This window comes from Helianthus annuus, chromosome 17 (genome assembly GCF_002127325.2).
Source record: "Helianthus annuus cultivar XRQ/B chromosome 17, HanXRQr2.0-SUNRISE, whole genome shotgun sequence".
Lineage (NCBI taxonomy): Eukaryota > Viridiplantae > Streptophyta > Magnoliopsida > Asterales > Asteraceae > Helianthus > Helianthus annuus.
Genome location: NC_035449.2, coordinates 140,677,038 through 140,698,154, shown reverse-complemented (window position 1 = coordinate 140,698,154; position 21,117 = coordinate 140,677,038). Strand labels below are relative to the sequence as shown.

General features: G+C 39.9%; 1 protein-coding gene across 1 annotated transcript; it reads left to right on the top strand.

Annotated features, from left to right (window-relative positions):
• The first annotated feature begins 6,252 nt into the window (after positions 1–6,252).
• LOC110942916 lies at positions 6,253–7,887 on the top strand. The gene is made up of 3 exons (XM_022184679.1): positions 6,253–6,318; positions 6,853–7,443; positions 7,753–7,887. The coding sequence occupies exons 1-3, from the start codon at positions 6,253–6,255 to the stop codon at positions 7,885–7,887; spliced, it is 792 nt and encodes a 263-aa protein (XP_022040371.1).
• Positions 7,888–21,117: the final 13,230 nt, after the last annotated feature.

Genomic DNA, 21,117 nt, shown 5'->3' with positions numbered 1-21,117 from the left:
ACCAAGAACTATAGGAATGAGGTCGATGGAGAAAGTCTGACCAGCGAGGATAAGATTACAACCCTGAACTATGTGTGTGGCCTCTAGACTTTTACCGTTAGCAAAATCTACGACATGTTTGGTGTTTAGGGGGGTTGGTGCACGTTTTAACATTTGGCTAACTTTCAAAGACACATAACTGGTATCCGCACCCGAATCGAACAATACAGTAACATAAATGTCGTTAAGAAGAAACTTACCCATAACTACGTTGGGATCATTCCTGGCATCACCCTGCCCCAGCACAAATGCACGTCCCCTGGCTTCATTGCCGTTGTTGTTCCCACCGTTGTTGTTTCCGTTGCCTTGGTTATTGTTGTTGTTGTTGTTGTTCTGGTTTCGGTTTAACTGAGGGCAGTGACTTTTGAAGTGACCTTCAGCGCCACAATGAAAACATCCCTTGTTGCCCTGTTGCTGATTCTGCTGTGCTTGCTGTTGCTGCTGATTCTGATTCGCAGGCCGCGGGCTCCTACAATCCTTGGCCTCATGACCCATCTTGAGACACCTCTGGCAACGACCCTTGTTGCACTAGCCACTGTGGTGTCTGTTACAATTGTTACTTCTTGGGAGGTTCCCTCGATATCCACCCTGTCTGTGATTGCCCGAAGATTGCTAACCAGGGCTCTGATAGTTGTCAGTCTTTCTCTGCTGAACCTGAGACTGAACTGAAGCTGAACCTTTGCTGGAATCCCCCTCCCATTTTCTCTTGTTGTCACTTGGGGTAGCAGGAGTAGTAGAAGTGGTAACGGTAGCAGTAGCGCTGATGCGCTTAGGCAGCCTGTCTTGTTCCACTGCCTGATCCGTGAGGCGATGAGCAAGGCGCTGAACATCCTGGATGTTGTTAAGGTTAGCCGATGTCACATGGCTCTGAATTTCTGGTGCTAATCCCTTGAGGTACAATTCAATGCGCTTGACTGGAGGGTCCACCATAGTTGGACACAAGAAGGCCAGCTCGTTTGACCGTTTCATATAAGCTTCAATTTCCGACCCTTTCATTTTCAGATGGTAGAGCTCCACTTCCAGCATGTGGATGTCATCACGTGTGCAGTATTCTCGTTTAATCAGCTCTTTGAAGTCATTCCAAGGGGTGGCGTTAGCAGCTGCCAACCCTAAAATCTGAACTTGCGTGTTCCACCAAGTTAGCGCAATTCCTTCTAGAGTGCCAGTGGCGTATTTCACCCTGCGAGCCTCAGGGCATTCACACATCTCGAACACAGACTCGAGCTTTTCAAACCAATGGAGGAGTCCAACCGCTCCTTCAGTGCCACTAAACGTGCTAGGACGACAATCCATGAAGTTCTTGAAAGTGCAAACAGGTTGCTGAGCGTGTTGACCTAGTGTGCAAGAATAGGACAAGATTAAACACAAGAGTTGGTTTAGGAAATGTAGGATCTAAAGATCCTAGTGTGAGTCACAACTGTAGGGTTTACTACCTGCTTATGCAGTTGCAAGTGCCGCAGCAACTTGTTCGTTGATGAGAGCCGTCAACTGGGCTTGAGTCAAGTTAATACGTCCGGCCATGATCTTCATAGCAAATAATACATAAGTGAGAGAGCGTTCGCGAATAGTGCGATGACAGAAGAGAGTAAGCACACAAGTGTTCTCAAGCAATAACAAATAGTAGGCAATGTATTCTAAGCATACCACGAGCAAAGTTCTATGCAATTCTAGGATGTAGGCAATAAACATAAACCATATTACCTAGAATGTTGAGTCTTGCACGTGGAGCGAGGCATCGTTGTGGATCGTTGAGCACTGTACTGGTTATAGTCTGGTTTTAATAAAAACGTTTTTCCCTTATTAAAACCGAGTTCTCTATAACCAATGGCTCTGATACCAATCTGTCACACCCCCAAAATCCACATGCGGAGTATCACCGCTTGGAGGCGTGACTGACCAGGATCAAACAACCAATCATATAGAACAACGTAAATAGTAAAAGTAAATGTCATTAAACCAAACCAATCCATATGAAAGGTGTTCAAAACATAAGTATAAATTCAGCGTTTAGCGGAAGCAAATGAGTAAAAGCCCAATCATAAGTAAAGTATGAAATGTCAAATGTTTAATCAAAGCAATCACGATCCTTGTCCACAACGACCGCACCTCCCTGTGCAAGCTCCATGTATACCTAACGACCTGCAAGGCATGTAACAGAGAGTCAACAACTAGCTGAGCGAGTTCACAGTAAGTAAGTTCGTAATAGTAAGCATGTTTCGTAACGTGTGGCTCTACTAGGCCGATAGTATGTTCTATTAGTGGGGGCTTCCCATAGTTGCATATACACTAGACTATTTGTAACCATAAGTGTTCTTCTTAATCCCGAGAACAGTAGTACGTAAAAGGTTTACGTAGGTTTTACGTAAGTGTCCTTCGCAAACCGAGGACAGTGGTACGCGGGGTTTACGTAGGTTTTACGTAAGTGCCTGTCACAGTCCGAGGCAGTAGTAAGTATAAGTTTACGTAGGTTTTACGTAAGTGTCCTTCGCAACCTGAGGACAGTGATGAGTACAAGTATACGTAGGTTTTACGTATGTATCCTTCGCATCCGAGGACGATGGTAGATAGTCTAGTAATAGTGTAAGTACAATCCCATTCTTTCAATCCCATTCCCTACCCACCGGGAATCCCATGCCTTGGTAAGAGTGTGAACTCACCTTGGTTTGCTCGGTATGTTATTGCTTCTAGTGTTAATTAATGGTTAGGTCCGTTACACACGACCTAAGGTACATTGCACACAAACTCAATGTAAGTGTTCACGTTCAATTAGGGTTTACAATTCCTTGATGTCCAAACAACTGTGTTCCGTGTAATAATTGTGTACAGGATGACATGTCATAGATTGTTCATACATACAGTATCATCCAGCAACATACAGTGGCATACAGTGGCCTACAGTAATATATACAGTAACACACTTATGAACCAAACAACATCCTCGGACCCCTTTAATGATTGAAAACTCAGACAGTACATTATTTATGAAATTCGGACCTTATGGCATTCCATAATACTCAGACATGTTGTGCATAAATGAAACTCAGACCATACAAGCAACACAAAGCTCGGACATACATTACATATGAAATTCGGACAAGGCATCAAAGTATGAAACTCGGACCTTGTGTGTGTGCTTCACAAAAAGTCGGACCAAAACTCGGATCCCATACTTATTCACAAAAGTCGGACTACACAATACTTGAAGAATTCGGACCATGTTCATCTCATAAAATTCGGACCCTTTATAAGCATACAAAAATTCGGACAATGCCCCAGCACTTAAAATTCGGACCATGCTTAACTTCTTAAAACTCAGACTATGAATCTCATCTAAAAATTCGGACCTTGTGTCTCTCATAAAGTTCGGACCTTGTGTCATATATAAAGTTCGGACCTATCATGTATTACAAATAATTCGGACTTTGTGACTTCACAAAACCCTGACACTTAACTCTGAGTTATCAATATGCGTGAATTTCAAAACCATTTTACAGAATCAATGGAACAGTTACACTTACGATCAAGAAACCCTAATCCCAGACATTGCCAGTGTTGTAATCTAATCATCAATCAAACAATTCTAACATATCATGCATCTAATTGTCCGGCATTTGATTAAACAACTATCCACAAAACTATTGCAAGAACAATCAAGTTTTTCAATAAACACAGAGCCATTATATGTAGAACTAGGGTTTTGCATGAATCACATAATCAAGGATTAACAACCAACAATCATTGAGCGTTTACCTTAGATTGATTCTAGATGAAGGGAGATCAAAAGTGATGAAGAGCTTGTGCCACCAAGAATGATGAAGAAGATGATTGTAGGAGAGGATTGTAGAGGAAACTTGAAGGTACCTATGATAATTGTGAGATGATTATGAGGGAGATTAGGGTTAAGAGTTATTAAGATTTCACTAACTACTCTACTCACCCCTAAGTATCATCTTTTACATAAAACACACCCATCACAATATAATTTACAGTTTCATCACCAAGTTCATGTATTTGTCAAATCATTCATAAACTAACACATAAACATCCAACAATCACAATACAGTTTATCAAATCAAAACATATACAGTTACAAAGCAAACAAATTGTGTAAGTAAGCACTAGACAACTAGTGAACGTGCAATAAATGCGAAAGTGGAATCTCGGAAACTCGAGTTGTCACATTCAACCTCAACCCTATCATAGTTATCTGCTTCATCAACATACTTGTACTCATAAATAGGTTGTTGGTTGATATTGAATGCATTCAACTCTTCTTCAAAATCAAATTTAAAATCAGGATCATCAATTTTCGTCAACTCAATAATCTCAGCCATTGTATACGTGTGCCTGATTTCACCTTCCTCTACTTCAGGCTCTAGACGCAAGATTAACTTTTCAACTTTATCAACATTGTGATCCTCAACATTATCCCCCTCACCCGTAACATCCTCAGCCTCTTCATTCGCATCATCATGCATATAATCATTGACATTCTGTTCATTTGACGCTTCAGCGACTTTAATACCAGCACCACCTTGATCATCGTCATCATCATCATTATCACTGTGGCTACTTGCAGAGAATACATCATCTGCATCATCAACCTTTTCTTCATCATCATCCTCTTCGTCATCATCCTCTTCGTCATCATCCTCATTAACATCTTCCTCATCATTTATAACATCATCTATCAACACGTCTTCCTCAAAAATAGCAGACACTGCTGAAATAAGACGAGGATTCTGAATAGGAGATTGAAGTACAGTGGATGGAACAATTCATCTTTTTGTAACCTCAGAACCTTCAACACCTTTGCCTTTAAACTTCATTTCAGCATCAATTTCAGCTTGACGTTTCGCTCCAACCTCTTCTACTTCTATCTCTTCAAACCTCTGCTCTACAGACTTTCAAAGCATATTTTCTAGCTCTTTATTCATCATATATATCTCATGTTCTTTCATAGCTTTGGCAGCTTCCAATTCTTTGTTTTTCAACTCAAAGTATTTATTCTGCTCATCTCGGCGTGCTTTCTCTTCTTCTAATTCTGCAACTTTGACTTTTAGAGTGTCTATTTCAGTCTGATCAGCTTCCACGGACTTAACATGCTTCTCAAGCTTTTTCTCACGATCAACCAGCTTCTTGTTTTCAATCAATACTTCTTCAACTTTCTTTTCCAAACTCTTTACTTGAACATCACTAGCAAAGTTGAAATCTCCAATTTCTTCAACAGAAATACCTTCTGGAATATTTGGAAAAATTTTGTAACCAGAAGAACCAGGTGTAGTTTGGATAGGTGGTTGTGTGAGTGGTGGTGTTTGGAAGATTTGTTGTGAAGTGAGAACGGGTTGTTCTTGGATTGGTGTTTGGTGTGGTGGTGATAAATGTGGTGGTGATTGATGTAGTGGTGAAAGATGTAATGGTGAAAAATGTGGTGATTTAGGTGGTGATGGTTCAGGTGGTGGTGATGGTGGTTTACTTTGTTTTGCTTTTGGTGTACGTTTAGGTGGTGTTTGTTTTTGAAGAGATAAAAGGTCTGCAGTCTGTGGACCACATCTGCAGGCATTTGCAAGAGAAGAGGTGGACCAAAGGTCTGCAGTCTGCAAGGAGAAGATGGTTTGTTTTTTTTATTATAACACACACAAAAACACACTTCACACACAACCATCTGTTCTCTCTTGACCAAAGCTCTTGTTCTCTCTCTGCATCACCACCGCCACAACCATCTGCCTCACCACCACCACCTCACCACCACCACCACCACCACCACAACCACCCACCCCCGTCGCAACCACCCACCCCGTTATAACCATCTGTCGTCGTTCGATTTGGGGGTTTGTTTGAAGATGAAGAACATCAAAACCCACCATCTACCGTCGTTCGATTTGGGGATTCCACCACCGCCATAGCACCACCACCGCCATCACAGATCTCTCTCTTCTTTCCCTCTCTCTTCTTTCCCTCTCTCTCCTGCCGCTCCCTCTCTCTCTTGATTCTGTGGAAGGTTTTGACATGTTGAGAGTTGATTTGTGTTGAAGAGAGAGAGATGATTCTGCTGAAGAGAGAGAGATGATGGGTGTCGGAGGTTGATTATGCTGAAGAGAGAGATGATTCTGCTGAAGAGAGAGAGGGAGAGATGGGTGGCGGAGGTGGAGGTGGTGGTGGCAGAGGAGGTGGTGGCGGCGGAGGAGGTGGTGTCGGAGGTGGTGGTGCCAGATGAGGTATGTCGGCTTGAGGGAGAAGAGGAGAAGAGGTTGGAAGAGGATGGAACATGTCTGCATGGTGAAGAGGTCTCGCAGTCCTTTTTTAATGAAAGGTCTGCGAGAAAACAAACAAGCTGCAACATCCAAACGTCTGCGCGCGTCTGCGCGGCGCAGACATAAGTGGCCAGAAGTGCTTCTGGCCAAAAAACAAACACCACCTTAGGCAACCTCAAAATCAATTTCTTCCTTGCTTCTTTTGGAGAAACTACACTCTTTCTAGCACTGGCTTTCTTTCTTCCACCAGATGGAGGTGTCTGAGATTCTATCACATGCTCAGGAGATGGAACATACACATCATCATCTTTCTCTTCTCTCCTCTTTCTTTTAAGCTGTTTTTCTTTCTCAATCTCAGCTTTAATTCTCCTTGCATGTTCTGTTTCGTCAATTTCTTCATCAGATGAGCTTGAAGAGCTTTTCTCTACATCGTCATCTTCTTCCTCACAAGCTGCCTTTTCTTTCTCAGCATTATAAGCATTAAGGTGGTGTTTGTTTTTTAAAAAAAGTGCTTCACAACCTCTTTTGTCTTCCCCACGCAGACCACGCGCAGACGTAGGGGTCTGCAGCGTGTTTGATTTTTAGAAGACAAATCACTCAAAAAGCTCTGCCTGACCACTTTTTGGTGCAGAGATGGACTACCATCTTCTCAACTCTTCTAACCTCTTCACAAAACACACAGAACCCTACACTCTCCTCCACTTCCCTTCTTCTTCCCTGCCACCACCACCACCTCTCCTCCCCATCACCGCCGCCACCACCTCTCCTCCCACAGCCCCTTCGTGCTGCCGCCACCACCACTCCTCCCCCGAACCGCCGCCGCCAACACCTCTCCTCCCACACCCCCGTCGCACCGCCGTTCGTCTCCTCCTACAGGCCGCTGCCACCACCACCTCTCCTCTTCATAGATATCTTGCACCGGACAGTTGGTACGATCTTCACTTCTACCATGATGTGGAGCACGAAATCTTGCCAATTTGAAAGAAAACCTAAACAAATCGCCTTAGAAGTTCACGACGACGATGATGACGGAGATGATTACCACAGGCCATCGGATCTCTCCGATTCAGACCGGAGATTCTCTCTCAATCACCGTCGTTCCACTTCACCAGTCGCCAATGGTCTCGATTCGGCTTATTCGTCTTCAGAGGTAATCACGACTATTGTTGATTTGTTTAGCTATTTTGGAGTTGGTTAATTGCTGATTTAGTTCGAATTTGGTCACTGTGAATTGTAATTTTGAAAATGTTCAGTTGGGGTTTTTGAGAGGTTAGGTATAGGCATTGTGGTGAATGGAAGATTAAGGAGGGATTTGGATGGGGTAAACTTAACATTTGTGCGATTAGAGCAATTTGTTAGTTGATCATGCTTTATCATTTTTATTATTTGTGCCTATTATGTTCAGTTTATTTAGATTTCGTTTTATTTCAGCAACTTGCATAAGTTAAAAAACAAACAGTCTTCTTCTTGCAGACTGAAAGGTTTGGTCCAACTCTTCTGCTACAGATGTGGTCCGCAGACTGCAGACATTTCACCTCTGAAAAAACAAACAGCACCTAAGAGATCTCAAAAACTCTGCCGAATTAGGAGATAAACGAGCATCTCATTCAACATGAATCTCAGTTTCAGCTTCAGCTTCATCTTCATCTTCAGCTTCTTCTTCAGATTCGTCAACAAGCATAGTCTCAACACTTCTCTTTTGACGCTTTTTCTTTGGCGGAGATGACGAACCCTCCTCAGTTTGAACTTTCGGAGTTGCTTTTCTGCTCTTTTTCTTTTTCTCGTCTTTCACAAACCATTCATTCCTTGTATCTTTGAAATTTTCAAGAATTTTCAACTCATCAGCGTAACTCTTTTCTTTCATTTCTTCCTCATTCCTCCAGTTTTGATGATTAATTAGATCTAGATCTTGATAATTCTTGTCTTTGATGAAACCAAAGAATTCAACTTTTATCTTTGGTTCTGGATGTTTTGGATGATATCTAGCCAATTGTTTCAAAGACTCATTATCCATGTGATACTGCACCAACAGATCATTATTTTCATCTCTCTCCAACTCAGGATATGCATGGTCTAAAATCATCTGCACAAATCTGGGATAAACCCAAGTCTTGCTCTTTGAAGTGATATTTTCTACCATGTAATGAAATACAATCTTCGAAAAGTTATACATCTTATTCAACACAAGAGCTGTCACCATATTCATTTGATAGTTTCTCATCACATCGTAACCTCCCTTCCTGTGACTGAGAGCATTCACCACTGAATGGATAAGAAACTTGTAAAGCCTTGGAAAACACGCTTTCAAATAGTTTGCCTTGTTTAGTGGACCATTGTATCCCAACCGCAACATGCATCCCTTTACCATCCTCTCCAGAAACTTCGTAGGAGAATTCTCTTCATCTGGAAAGTTAATCACTTCACGTACAAGTTGTTCAGTGATAATGATCGGTTTATCTTTCCCATTTATGCTCACAATCGAATTTATTGCCTTGTTTGCTTCATCATATTTTGCATTCTCCCAAAAACTTTTAATGTGAGATCTGAATACCAAGTGTTGATTTGTTAAAGCTTTCTGAATCGGAGATCTTTCCATAAACTCAAGAATTTCTGGGAAACCTGCCATCTTTGGAATCTCTTTATCATACACACAACAAGTGTTGTGCAGTGGATCAAATAGCACATTCGAAGCCTGAAAAACAACAACATACAGTCAATTCCAGCACTTTGAAAAATTTTACAAAATAGCCACATATTCAAACGAAATCACACTTTATGCGAAATTACAGTTACAAACGAAATCACATTGCAAGCTGAAAGACAGATTCAAACGAAATCACAAATGACAGTTTGAAGCGGAATTACAACTTGAAACGAAATCATACTTCATGCTGAATGACCTGTTCAAACGAAATTATATCTTCAAACGGAATACCATTTTCAAACTGACTGACATTTAGATGCGAAATTATGTCTTGAAACGAAATTACAGTTTGATTTCATTTGAAATTTACTTTAATTTCGTTTGAAATGACCAAATCTACAACAATGATTTTCACAAACTGATAATCAAATTGATGAACTGGGTTAGTTAATCAGTTAATTCCGAGCACAAAGATATGTTAATCGTTCAATTTTGACCACCAAAATGTCCTAGATCTAAGTTCAAACATTCAGATTCATCGATTTCAAACGAAATCAGATGTTCACATCAAATTGAAACCCTAACTTAGATCTTTATCAAATTCCGAGTTCAAGGGTATGTTAATCAGTCAATAATCATCGCAAATAAACCCTAGATCTACATTTTATCATCTGTTCATCGCCGACCAAACGAGATTAGGTCAGATCTGTGCTAAATCGACAACAACTCTCACCTTTCCCATGATAATAGTTGAGTATGCCAACTATAATCAGATTTCGATCAACAATCGGACAGTATAACGACTTGAAATTGATGTTTTCGTGATTTCTTCGAAATCGCTTTGACAGACTCTTTGAAGCGGAATTACAAAAATGACTTGTTCAAACGAAATCATACCCCTATTTATAGACGGGGTAATTTCGTTTGAAATAGGCACAGATGAGTTTCAAGCGGAATTACCTTTCAAATGGAAATCCCGGTTCAAGCGAAATTACGTGTTCAAACGGAATTAATGATTTCAAACGAAATCATCATTTCAAACGAAATTAATTTTAACTTTTTTCAATTTTTTTAATTTTTTCAAATTTTACCGACACACCCAGTTAACCAAGTCCAAGTGAATGACCTTGGTCAACTGTTTAGCCTACCAAGTCCAAGTTAATGACCTTGGCTGACCAATTTATGAAGATGCTGATTTTCTGAAACAATTTTAAGCTCAAGTTAATGAACTTTTGAACTTTCAAGCAATTACCAACACATTTTCAAACTTCTGCTTACCCAACCCTCATGATCCAGACTTATTCAGCACATAAGACTTTGATCATCTGATCCCCAACGTCCGTTGTCGAAAATAAGATGAAATGCAAATCTTTTTGGATTTTTTATTATGATAAGCAATATACTGTACACACAATATTTTTCTGAGCATGTTAGGGGATCATATCAGCTACTGACAAGATACGAGTACCGTTAAGCTTTTATTTCATACACAGCATTAAACAATTTGCTTTGATTGTCGATATACTAATCCACTTAAATTTTCACACAATTTATAATCTATTTGGGATACGGATTAAGTGTTTTAAGATCTTAACTTTTACACGTGTGCCACCTCAGAATATACTCCTGTATCCAGATCACTATATTCAGTCTTACACGTGAGTGCACACTAATGATATCTGTATAGGGTTAAGTGCGAGGCCATGAGAGCTCAGGTCAGAACTTCCATTCAGTAGAGAGATGATGGCTTGACTTTTGGTGGGTTCCCTTTAGGGAATCTTTTTTACAACAGCACATGATTAGCATTTTGCAATGTTTCATCATTTTTTATGCTGAGGGGAGGCTTTACTAGTAAAGCTGTGCAGAGTATTATACGAGGACTAGGCTATTGCTTCCGCAAAATCGGAAGTCCTGGTATAATACCCCAGATATCATCACATACAAAGACCTAGTATGTCAGAAATAGGACCTTTCAAATGAGATTTCAGGGGTTACCTATATATCCTGGAGATGTTCCCCATGTAAAAGCAAGTTGTTATTTTTGTTTATATCCCAACCAAATCTACTAAATGTGCAAAAACCTATCGACACATCATTTGCAAGACTGTTTAACACATTTTTACAATACAATTCTTTAGCGTACTGTATCTGTCTAGCTGATGTACTATCATTTCCCCTTTTTACACAAACTCTTTTTCAGTTTTTCAATGTTTTTGGATTTTTCAGATTTTCTAATGTTTTTTGATTTTTGAAATTTTATCATGTTTTTGTATTTTTCTGCAAACTTTCTCCCCCTAAAAATAAAGACATATTTTTGTGTTTTTGTTTTTATCGAAAGTAGAATAATAAACTGTACAAAAACTTGATAACATAACTTGGATCACATCAGATCGTCGCCCTCCTCGGCTTCACATTCAACAACCCTCCCATAAAGCAAATTTTTCATCCCATTTAATTTCAAAAGATAGTTAAATCTCTTTTTGTCAAACGGTTTGGTGTAAAAATCAGCCCCTTGTTCATCGGTGTGTATATGTTCTATCCAAATCAATTTCTTCTCGTGACAATCACGGATGAAATGATGTCGTATTTTAATATGCTTTGTTTTAGAATGGTGAACCGGGTTTTTCGTTATGTTTATCGCTGCTTTATTGTCCACAAAAATGGGCGTGTCCAAGAACTGCAAACCAAAGTCTCGCATCTGCTGTTGGATCCAAAGGATCTGAGAGCAACAGCTCGAGGCTGAAACGTATTCAGCCTTGCAAGTAGAGAGCGCTACTGAGGTTTGTTTCTTGCACTGTGATACGTGGTCGAAATCCAGTGCTTGTAATTGTTTAATTTGATGTTTTTACAAAAGTTTTAGTTTCGAATTGCCTACTCTTGATTAGATATGTGTTTTGCAGGTTTAACAGAGTTTAAGGAGCTTTTCGGGAGCTTTACGAGTCACCGGAGCGAAAACGGAACCACCGGGATGTGAAACGGGTCAACCGGACTCAAGAAATGTACGAAACAGAAAACCAAACATCTGGGCACCATCGCCGACGCCCATATGGGCCGTCACCGACGGTTTGCACAAACCTCCGTCGCCTGGTTTGTCCGTAGACAACAAGATACACCGTCGGCGTTAACTCAATAATCAAGGACCGTCGCCGACGGGGCATCAGGCCGTCGGCGACGGCTCGTCAATGTTGCTGCGCGGTTGATTTCGTTTTGGGTCACATATCGAATCAAAGAGGGTTGATGGGGTCTTTATTCGGGAGTTACACTTCTTCTAGAGTTGGAAAATCATTCTTAGAGCCATTATCACCTATTCTTCACCTACCATTGACCTAGCCATTATTCTTACACCCCGAATCATCAACCAATTTCACCGTCGATCATTCATTCCATAACCCTAATCACCATTGATCTCAACCCACCATCACCCATCATCCAAAACCCAACCATTCATCCCCCATCCATCTTCAAGCTTCGCAATGATCCAATTCATGTTTCCAACATCCGGTGATCAAGTTTCTTCCATCATGAGCGGCTAATTCCTAGGAGGTTTCACCCCGGTGTAGGTTAATTGTAAGTCTAGGGTTAAAACATTGTTCTTGGATTGATTTTGTGACAAATTGCTTCTTGATTTGAAACTTATGACAATTGTCTTGCATTTGTATTGAATTCATAAACCGTCGTGTGAAGATTAAATTTGACTTTATGAAATGTTTATGTGCAATTATGCCTTGTCTAGGTTAGAGTTTACATGTTCTTGGTAACGAAGTGCATTGTGGTCCGTTCTTTATAACTGATGTGTGTTGGTGTATATATAATTTATATGTATAATTAAGCCCCTTTTTACACCTTTAGCCAAGTTTTAAATTTATAAAAACACGATATTCACTAACACTAAACACACATATGGGCAAGTGCACCCATCGTGGACGTAGTATAGTGTTGGTAAGATACCGAGGTCGTCCAAGGACACAAGAGCTTTTAATACCGGTTTATCCTCAACCTCTAATCAAATCAAAAAGTGAGAAAAGTGTTTTTAAACTAAGAAAATAAAAACTAACTAAATGCTGAAAAATAAAATAAAATAAAAACAGATAGACAAGATGAATCACTTGGATCCGACTCGTGTATTAGTATAACCTTTGATTATTTTCGCACTTTTGCACTTGTTTAAGAGATTATCTTAGTTATTGTAGTAGGTCCCTCTTTTGAAGGCGACATTACCCTCAACCCAGTAGTTTGAGTCAGCAAGGATACAATCCTAAAGGGTCGGATTATTGGAAGATAATGAATTAAGTTATTAATGCAAATTATGGTAGGCCCCGCTTTTGGCGGTGACGTTACCCTCGACTAAGTAGTCTGAGTCAGCAGGGATACAGTCCTAAATAGCCGGGTTATAGTATTAATAGTAGTTAACTTATGAAGGAGTCAAAGAGTTTGGATCCCCGCCATCCAATACCTATGGGCATTGAAGGAGATCCTACTAAATTTGACCCAGGTCCCAAGCAAGACCTCTAAACGCTGAACAAGGGCAAGACCCTTACCAAACCGTTCCCTTAACCCCCGACCAGGTAGCCAACATACCTCCATATAGACCGTGGAGATATGAATGGTGAAAATCTTTTAGTTTATATAGACAGTAAAATAATGCCAAGACACCACGGACAAACGATAAGGAAAGATCACCTTCAACATAAGCAACTAGTTATTAAAGTCATTAATACAAAACCAAATAAAAAGTGCAAAAGATTAAAAATAAAAAGTATTATACTAAACACTTGTCTTCACCAAGTGATGTAAGAGACTTAGGCAAACATGGCCTTGATTGTCAAGAACTCTTACTATCAATCTTGGATCCCGAGACGACCCACACACTCTATGATGGACAATGGATGATGGTGGTGGATGATGGTGTTATGGTGGTGGTGGGTGGTGGGTGAAGTGTGAGAGAGGTGGTGTGCCAAGGGATGAGATGGAATGAAACCAAGCACTCCTATTTATAGGCTGAACAGAAGGCTGGGCACGGCCCCGTGTCCGCTGGACACGCCCCCGTGCCCGTCTGACACTCTCTCTCCTCATTAATTGTAATTCGCAATTACAATTAATGCGCCTGCTGTACTTTCACCACGCCCCCGTGCTCACTTGACACGGCCCCGTGGTGGGCAATAGAAGCTTCTACAAGTTTGTCTTTTATGCTGCTTCTTGGGCACGGCCCCGTGCTGGCTGAGCACGGGGCGTGTTCAGGCTTCTGTTTTCTCTTCTTTGCTTTGGAGGATGCCGTTGAGGGTCCGGGCAGTCTAATTTTATTCCTTTCCTTGTATTTATGCTAGAATTAGTTGTCTTTTTGCTTCTTTTGTGAATTTGAGCTCATTTCATCCTGGAAATACAAAAGGAAGACAAAAACACTCTTTTTCCAACATTAGTACTTAAAAAGGGTTAGTTTTATGCCTTAATTGATGTGATTTATATGTTGCATTTTACACACATCAATAACGTTGATAGCTCTTGGCACCTAAGCCGTGTAACACTAAATTTGTTAATCGTTTTTGCAATTGAATCAATCTTAAAACGTGTAGCAACCCTAGGAATGCAATTACCGAACCGGGTGTGAACCTTGTTTTCTATATCTTGTTTGAATCGTTATTTATATTTTGCAATTGTTAGTTGTTAATCATTAATCAATCAAACCAATCTTTTTAGTAATTTTAATTCATATCTCTTAACTAAACAAAATACAAAAATATATCATAGCAAGCTTCATAATAGTTACAACGATTCATAATTCAATCAAATCCGTACACAAACCACATACTCTTCGTGGTTCGACCCCTCACTACCACTAGCTATTTGTTAAGGGTAATTAGGGTATATAAATATTATCTTTTACCGGAGCGCGACACTCCGATCAAATTTTGGCGCCAAGTGACTAGCCGAGTTCCAAAGAACTGACAGCCTGCAGTGGTGGACTTAGCGTTTTGCTTGCAGCTACCAAAATCCGAATCAGCATAACCTGTGAGAGAGAAGTCACCCGATCTAGGATACCACAAGCCAGTGCTTGGGCACCCTTTCAAATACCGTAAAATGCGTTTCACGATTGTCAGGTGTGACTGCTTTGGGCTTGACTGATAACGGGCGCATAAACACGTTGGATACATGATGTCTGGGCGGGAAGCAGTAAGATACATCAAGGATCCAATTATCGACCGATACAACGTCTCTTCCACTTTTTCTCCACTCTCATCTGGACAGATCCCGTGATTCTGAGCTATGGGGTGATGCTGGACTAGATTGAGCCATGTTGAACTTTTCCAGAACATCGTTCATGTATTTGGTTTGATGAATGAAGATTCCTTCGGACATCTGCTCCACTTGCAGCCCTAGGAAGAACTTCATCTCCCCCAACGAACTCATATCAAATTTCTTTTTCATCACCTTCTCAAAATCCTTACACAAATCATCATTCGTTGAACCAAAAATAATATCGTCGACATAAATCTGCACGATCAATAGATGCCCTGCAACCTCTTTGGTAAACAACGTACTATCAACTGTCCCTCTGATGAACCCGTTGTCCAGCAGGTATTGGGAAAGCGTCTCGTACCAGGCTCTCGGGGCCTGGTGTAAGCCGTAAAGCGCTTTATCCAGAATATAGACCTTGTTTTTGTGTATTGGATCTGTGAACCCCGGCAGTTGTCCAACGTACACTTCTTCCATGATCTTGCAATATAGGAATGCAGACTTGACATCTAGTTGGTATACTTTGAATCCTTTACAGGACGCGAAGGCCAGGAAGATTCTTATCGCCTCGAGTTAGCAACCGGTGCATATACTTCCGTGAAGTCAATGCCTTCCTGCTGACTGAAACCCTGCACTACCAATCGTGCTTTATTCCTTACGATCACTCCTCTATCATCTCTTTTACATTTAGAAACCCACTTTGTCTTAATCAGCTTCTGATTTTCAGGAAGGTCTACTAGTCTCCAGACTCCCAGCTTCTCAAACTGCTGCAGCTCTTCCTACATAGCGTTCACCCAGCTTTCTTCAGTTAAAGCTTCCTTATAAGTTCTGGGTTCGACCTGCGAGATAAAACACTTAAGTGAGAATTCTTCCTGTAAAGGAGCAACAGATGTATAAAAACAAGTAAGTGCTCTGTTGATCGGATCCCTCGTCTTTACTCCGCTCTGAAGATCACCAATTATCTGCTCTGAAGGATGATAAGACAAGGTTCTTGGCATTGCAGTGTCAGGCACGTTAACTTCTGATTGCAAGTTCGTGATTTCTTGATCACCGGTGTGATCCACAGCTTCTGTCGTTGCAACATTTGGTTCCTCGTCAAAAACCGGACCGTCTTCTGATTTGGAGTCGTCAGAATTATCAAATGTTGGAGCTGGTTCTTCTGGGTCTTCGTGTGTCGTTCCACTTGGACGGGCCTCGTGATCATTAGTACCCACGTCGGGTTGAGAAACTACCAACGGTCTTGGCACCTGATCTTATGAACTAGATTGTTGTTGTTGGTATAGCAGTACAAGTTCCTCGATACTTGGCTCAGTCGGAAGTTGGAAAGACTCCCAGAGTTTGTCATAATCGAACAGGAATCTTTGTCCGGGAAGTTGCGGTGGAGCTGTATTATGATTCTGACAATCTACATGCTGAACTTGAATTACCTTTCCTAGGCATGGTATGAACACCCTCTTCAGCGGGCTCGCGTAACCTACAAAGAAACCCTCATTAGATTTAGCACCAAACTTTCCATTAGGATCTATAAAGGTACATGGAGATCCAAACGCTTCTAAAAACTTCAAATTCGGCTTATAACGATGAAGAAGTTCAAAACATGTTCTCTTGTATTTCTTCACTGTGAGGACTCTATTCAGTGTATAACACGCTGTTGCCATTGCTTCACTCCAGAAAAATATTGGCAACTTGGAATAGGCAAGCATTGTTCGAGTTGTTTCAATCAAGGTGCGATTCTTTCTTTCAGCTACACTGTTTTGCTGTGGAGTATATGGTGCACTAAATTCATGAAGAATCCCTTTCTCGTTACAAAACTCGAGCATTCGATTATTCTTGAACTTCGTTCCATTATCGCTTCTTATTCTCCTGATCGGCAGCTTATACAGCGTTTCCATTTTCTTGAATAGGACCATTAGTGACTCAAACGTTTGATCTTTCCTCTCCATACACACTACCTAAGAAAATCTAGTGAAGTCATCAGTGACTACTAGACAATATAAGTCTCCACTGATACTTTTCACATTGACCGGCCCAAAGAGATCCATGTGTAGTCTCTCGAGCAGTACTCTGATTGAATTCAGCAACTTCTGCGGGTGTGTCTTCTTTGTCTGCTTTCCATTCTTGCACTCTACACAATCATCATTTAAATGAAAACTTTTCAGATTCACACCTTCAACTAAATCATTGTGTACAAGAAAGTTCATTTTTCTAACATGAATGTGGCCCATCTTTCGATGCCACATTATCGACTCTTTTTCTGTTGCCTTTGTTTTTGTCACAAAACACTGTTTTTTATGATCTGTTGTTGCGACACTCATATCGAGAACGTACAAGTCATTTTCTCGGGGAGCTCGCGTCAACACCATCTCCTCAGGAATTTTGAAACCAAGTTTTATGATTAGACATTCATTTTTAGTAAAGTGGACTGTAAAAGATTTGTCACAGATCTGTGAGATACTCAGCAGATTGTTTTCAAGTTCGATTATATAGTTCACTTTATCAAACGTAACGACTCCATTCGTTAGAGTCCCTTGACCAACTATCCTGCCACCCTGATTCCCGGCAAATCCCACATATTCTCCGTTGATAGATTTGACGTCATAGAGCAAAGCTAGCATTCCAGTCATGTGCCTTGAAGCACCGCTGTCCATTATCCACTTCGAGATTATCGACCTCGGCAGCCCCGGCAACCATTAAAGCAATTCATTCAAACAATGACACCCATGATTTCTTAACAGCTGAAACACTACCAAATACAATATCACACGTCACATCAACCTTCAGAATGTTAAAAATGACATTTAGAACAACAGTTTTGACTTTTGGTTTTAAATCTTCCTTTTTAATTGGAGGAAATTCCTCTAGCAGCTTATCCAGTTTGTTGGTGCATACGTCTGTCGACTTCGTCTTGTATCGAGTCTTGCATTTTCTCATGGCACGAAGTTCGAGAAAAATGACAAGAAAGCTAATTCCACTTGAACTAGCTAATTCCGCTTGAAGAAGACATCTAGTAATTCCGTGCGGAATTAGTCAGTAATACAGGTTGAGTATGTAATCTCGCTTATAATTGTAATTTCGTGTGAAAAGTAATTCCGCATGAGTCTGTTCAAGCAGAATTAACCAGTCTATAAATAGGTGTAATTCCGGTTCATTTGAAACGGAATTAGTCAGTGGTTTTCCAACGGCGAAGCTCTGTCGAAGTGTCGTCTTGCTGTAAAACAGTTTCATATCAATAGAAAAAACAGTTAAAGTGAAAATCTAGCTGAATCAAACTCATCATGTCTGTTTCCGTCTTTCATTTTGAGTAGAACGCCTCTGATCGACTCGTTTTGGGTCCGAACACGATCCTACATGTGGTATCAGAGCTCAGGAGGAGGAGTTCAACCGATTTCAGCTTGATTTCATCTCTTTTTCTATCTTCTACACTTTCTTTTCTCCATTAAACAAGTTTTAACGGTTTAAATGGCCTGAATTTCACATATCGTAAGCGAAATAGTGTTTTAACAAATCCTTGAGAAAAATGGACCTTAATTCATTCTAAAACTGATAAAATTTATAATTCCGCTTAAAAATCTGTTTGAACATAATGACATCAACTTAATTCCATTTGAAATTATTCACTAATCTCGCACGGAATTACATAGCTTGGTTAACTTCATTTGAAAATCTTGCTAATTCCACACGGAATTAGTAATTTCGTTCCAAAATTTTAATTTCGCTTGAACTTGGTCCCTAATTCCGCACGAAATTAGATTTCGTTTGAACAGTTCAAACGAAATTAAGTAATCTCACTTGAATTTTTTAATTTATTTTGAAGGTTGTTTGTGCAGGTTAATCTCGTTTGGAAGTAATTTCGTTCGAAAGACCTGTTTTCGTTTGAAAAGACTGTTTTGTGAAAAATTTGCCGAATCATGGAAGAAGAATTTTATAACGCGTTCGCTACATCCCCGACTACTCCAGCTTCCATTGCTCAAAGCATGAACATGGAAAATGAAACTGGAACTTTACAAAAACCCCTGAAGCTTATGGGCATTGAGGAATATTATGGTTGGAAAGACAGATTCGAAAACTAGGTACAAGCTAATCACTTAAGATCTTGGGAATGTATCGAAAAAAAGTATGTTAGACCACGTACTGAGTTAGGAGTCACAAAAGCTATTTCTGAACTGAATGATAAAGAACGAGACATGTATAAAGCAGAAAAGATGATGATCAGTCTTTTACAGCAAGCTGTGAAAGAAGACATTTTTATCCTGCTTCAACATGATAACACTTCGTGGTCAATTTGGGATGCATTGCATGTTAAGTTTGAAGGTAGTGAAAAGATGATCAAGAGTAAGAAAGCATTGCTAAAGAAAGAATTTGATTTGTTTTCAAGCTTGTCGGGAGAATCGTCAAAGAAGTTGATTGAAAGATATTGTCACTTAGTGAGATCTATGTCTTTGTTAGGAATTGAGAGAAGTCAAGATGAATGGGTTGATAAATTAGCTGATGCTTTACCTCAGAAAGAATAGGGTGCATTTTTGATGATCTTAAAGAACACTGGAGAATATGATGGGTTGACGATTTCTCAGTTTATCGAGAAGATTGAGGGTCAAGATCTTGAACAGCAAAAGATTGCAAGGATGAACAATCTGAGTAATCAACAAGATGTGAAGATGTATTACAAAGGCAGTGTTCAAGAGGTTGAAATGAGTCCAAAAATCCAAACTGTGTTTAGTGCTGGAAATTCATCTGGAACTGTTGATCAAAGTCCAAACTGAAGCAGTGGAATTTCTTCATGTCCAAGTGTGAATCTGAAAAGTTCAACTTCAAGCTTTCATTCTCAAAGTTCAAAAAGTGGAAATGGTTGTGTGATACAGTGCAACATTGTATTTAATCTTCCTAATGGCCAGAGTTTTTCTGAAGAAGTTGCAAAAGATCACATGACATTACTTGCTACAGTTTTGGAGTCCTATGAGGGATTGGTTGCTAGAAGGATCTGAAATCCTATGCTGACGAAAGAGGATTACGATCAGATTGATGCAGAAGAAATGGAGCTCATGGATATCAAATGGTGTTTAGCCAGTGTTCTGAGAAGAGCTGAAAAATTTAAAATGATTACAAGAAGAAATAATTTTCTGGATGCACATGTTTCTACTTTGGGTTTTGATAAATCTAAAGTAACTTGTTTTCGTTGCAGGGAGAAAGGACATTTCAAGAGAGAATGTAAAAATCAAGAAGCTAGTGGAGCAAAGAATCCGTTTGGAAAAGATGATTACTATCGGAAAGCCATATATCAATAAGTTGCTCATCAACCAAATCAACAAAAAGAGCCACAAACTGCACATGCTAGAATGATTGAAGATGCAAATAAGAAAGCTTATTATGGTATCATTGGTCAAGATGATGAAAAAGTGGCAGAAGGTTTCAGCTGGGACAAATACATTCCACCTGATTCAAAAGTTGTTGCTCTCATTGCAAAAGTCATTCAAGAACCTGATTTGTTTATAGAATGGATGAATGTGATTGGTGTTAATGCAAAGAATCAAGATGAAGAGTCTGTTTCATAAGATGAATGTTCAGAAAGAACAACAGTTTTTTATCAAACATCATCTGATTCTGGTTCTTCAGATGATAGTACAGAAAAGACAATAGAGTTTGATCAATCACCAACTGATGACAATAGTGATTATGAGGAAGAAATGCATATCCATGTTGCAAAAACTCATTTATCACCTGAAAGTTTTCAATTTTACTTTGCAGATCGCTTGAAGAAGCTAAAGGAGAAACAAGCAGCAAAAGAACAGAAAAAGAAGAAATGTGAAAGTGTTGTTCAAAAGGTGAAGTCTGAACAAAGTGAAGAACTTAAAGACGGTGAGAAGAATGGTGAAAATGAGAAGGTGATTGAGGTTGGGAAAGTTGTTGAAGTGGAGAAGATAATCGAAGTTGAAAAGATTGTTGAAGTTATCA

What these genes read in the sequence shown, in the direction of transcription:
- LOC110942916 (XM_022184679.1), top strand. Translation starts at nt 6,253, where the DNA reads ATGAGGTATGTCGGCTTGAGGGAGAAGAGGAGAAGAGGTTGGAAGAGG. An exon ending in GGATGGAACATGTCTGCATG is followed by an intron (nt 6,319 to 6,852) that starts GTGAAGAGGTCT and finishes GCGCAGACGTAG; the next exon opens with GGGTCTGCAGCGTGTTTGAT. An exon ending in CGGCTTATTCGTCTTCAGAG is followed by an intron (nt 7,444 to 7,752) that starts GTAATCACGACT and finishes AAAAACAAACAG; the next exon opens with TCTTCTTCTTGCAGACTGAA.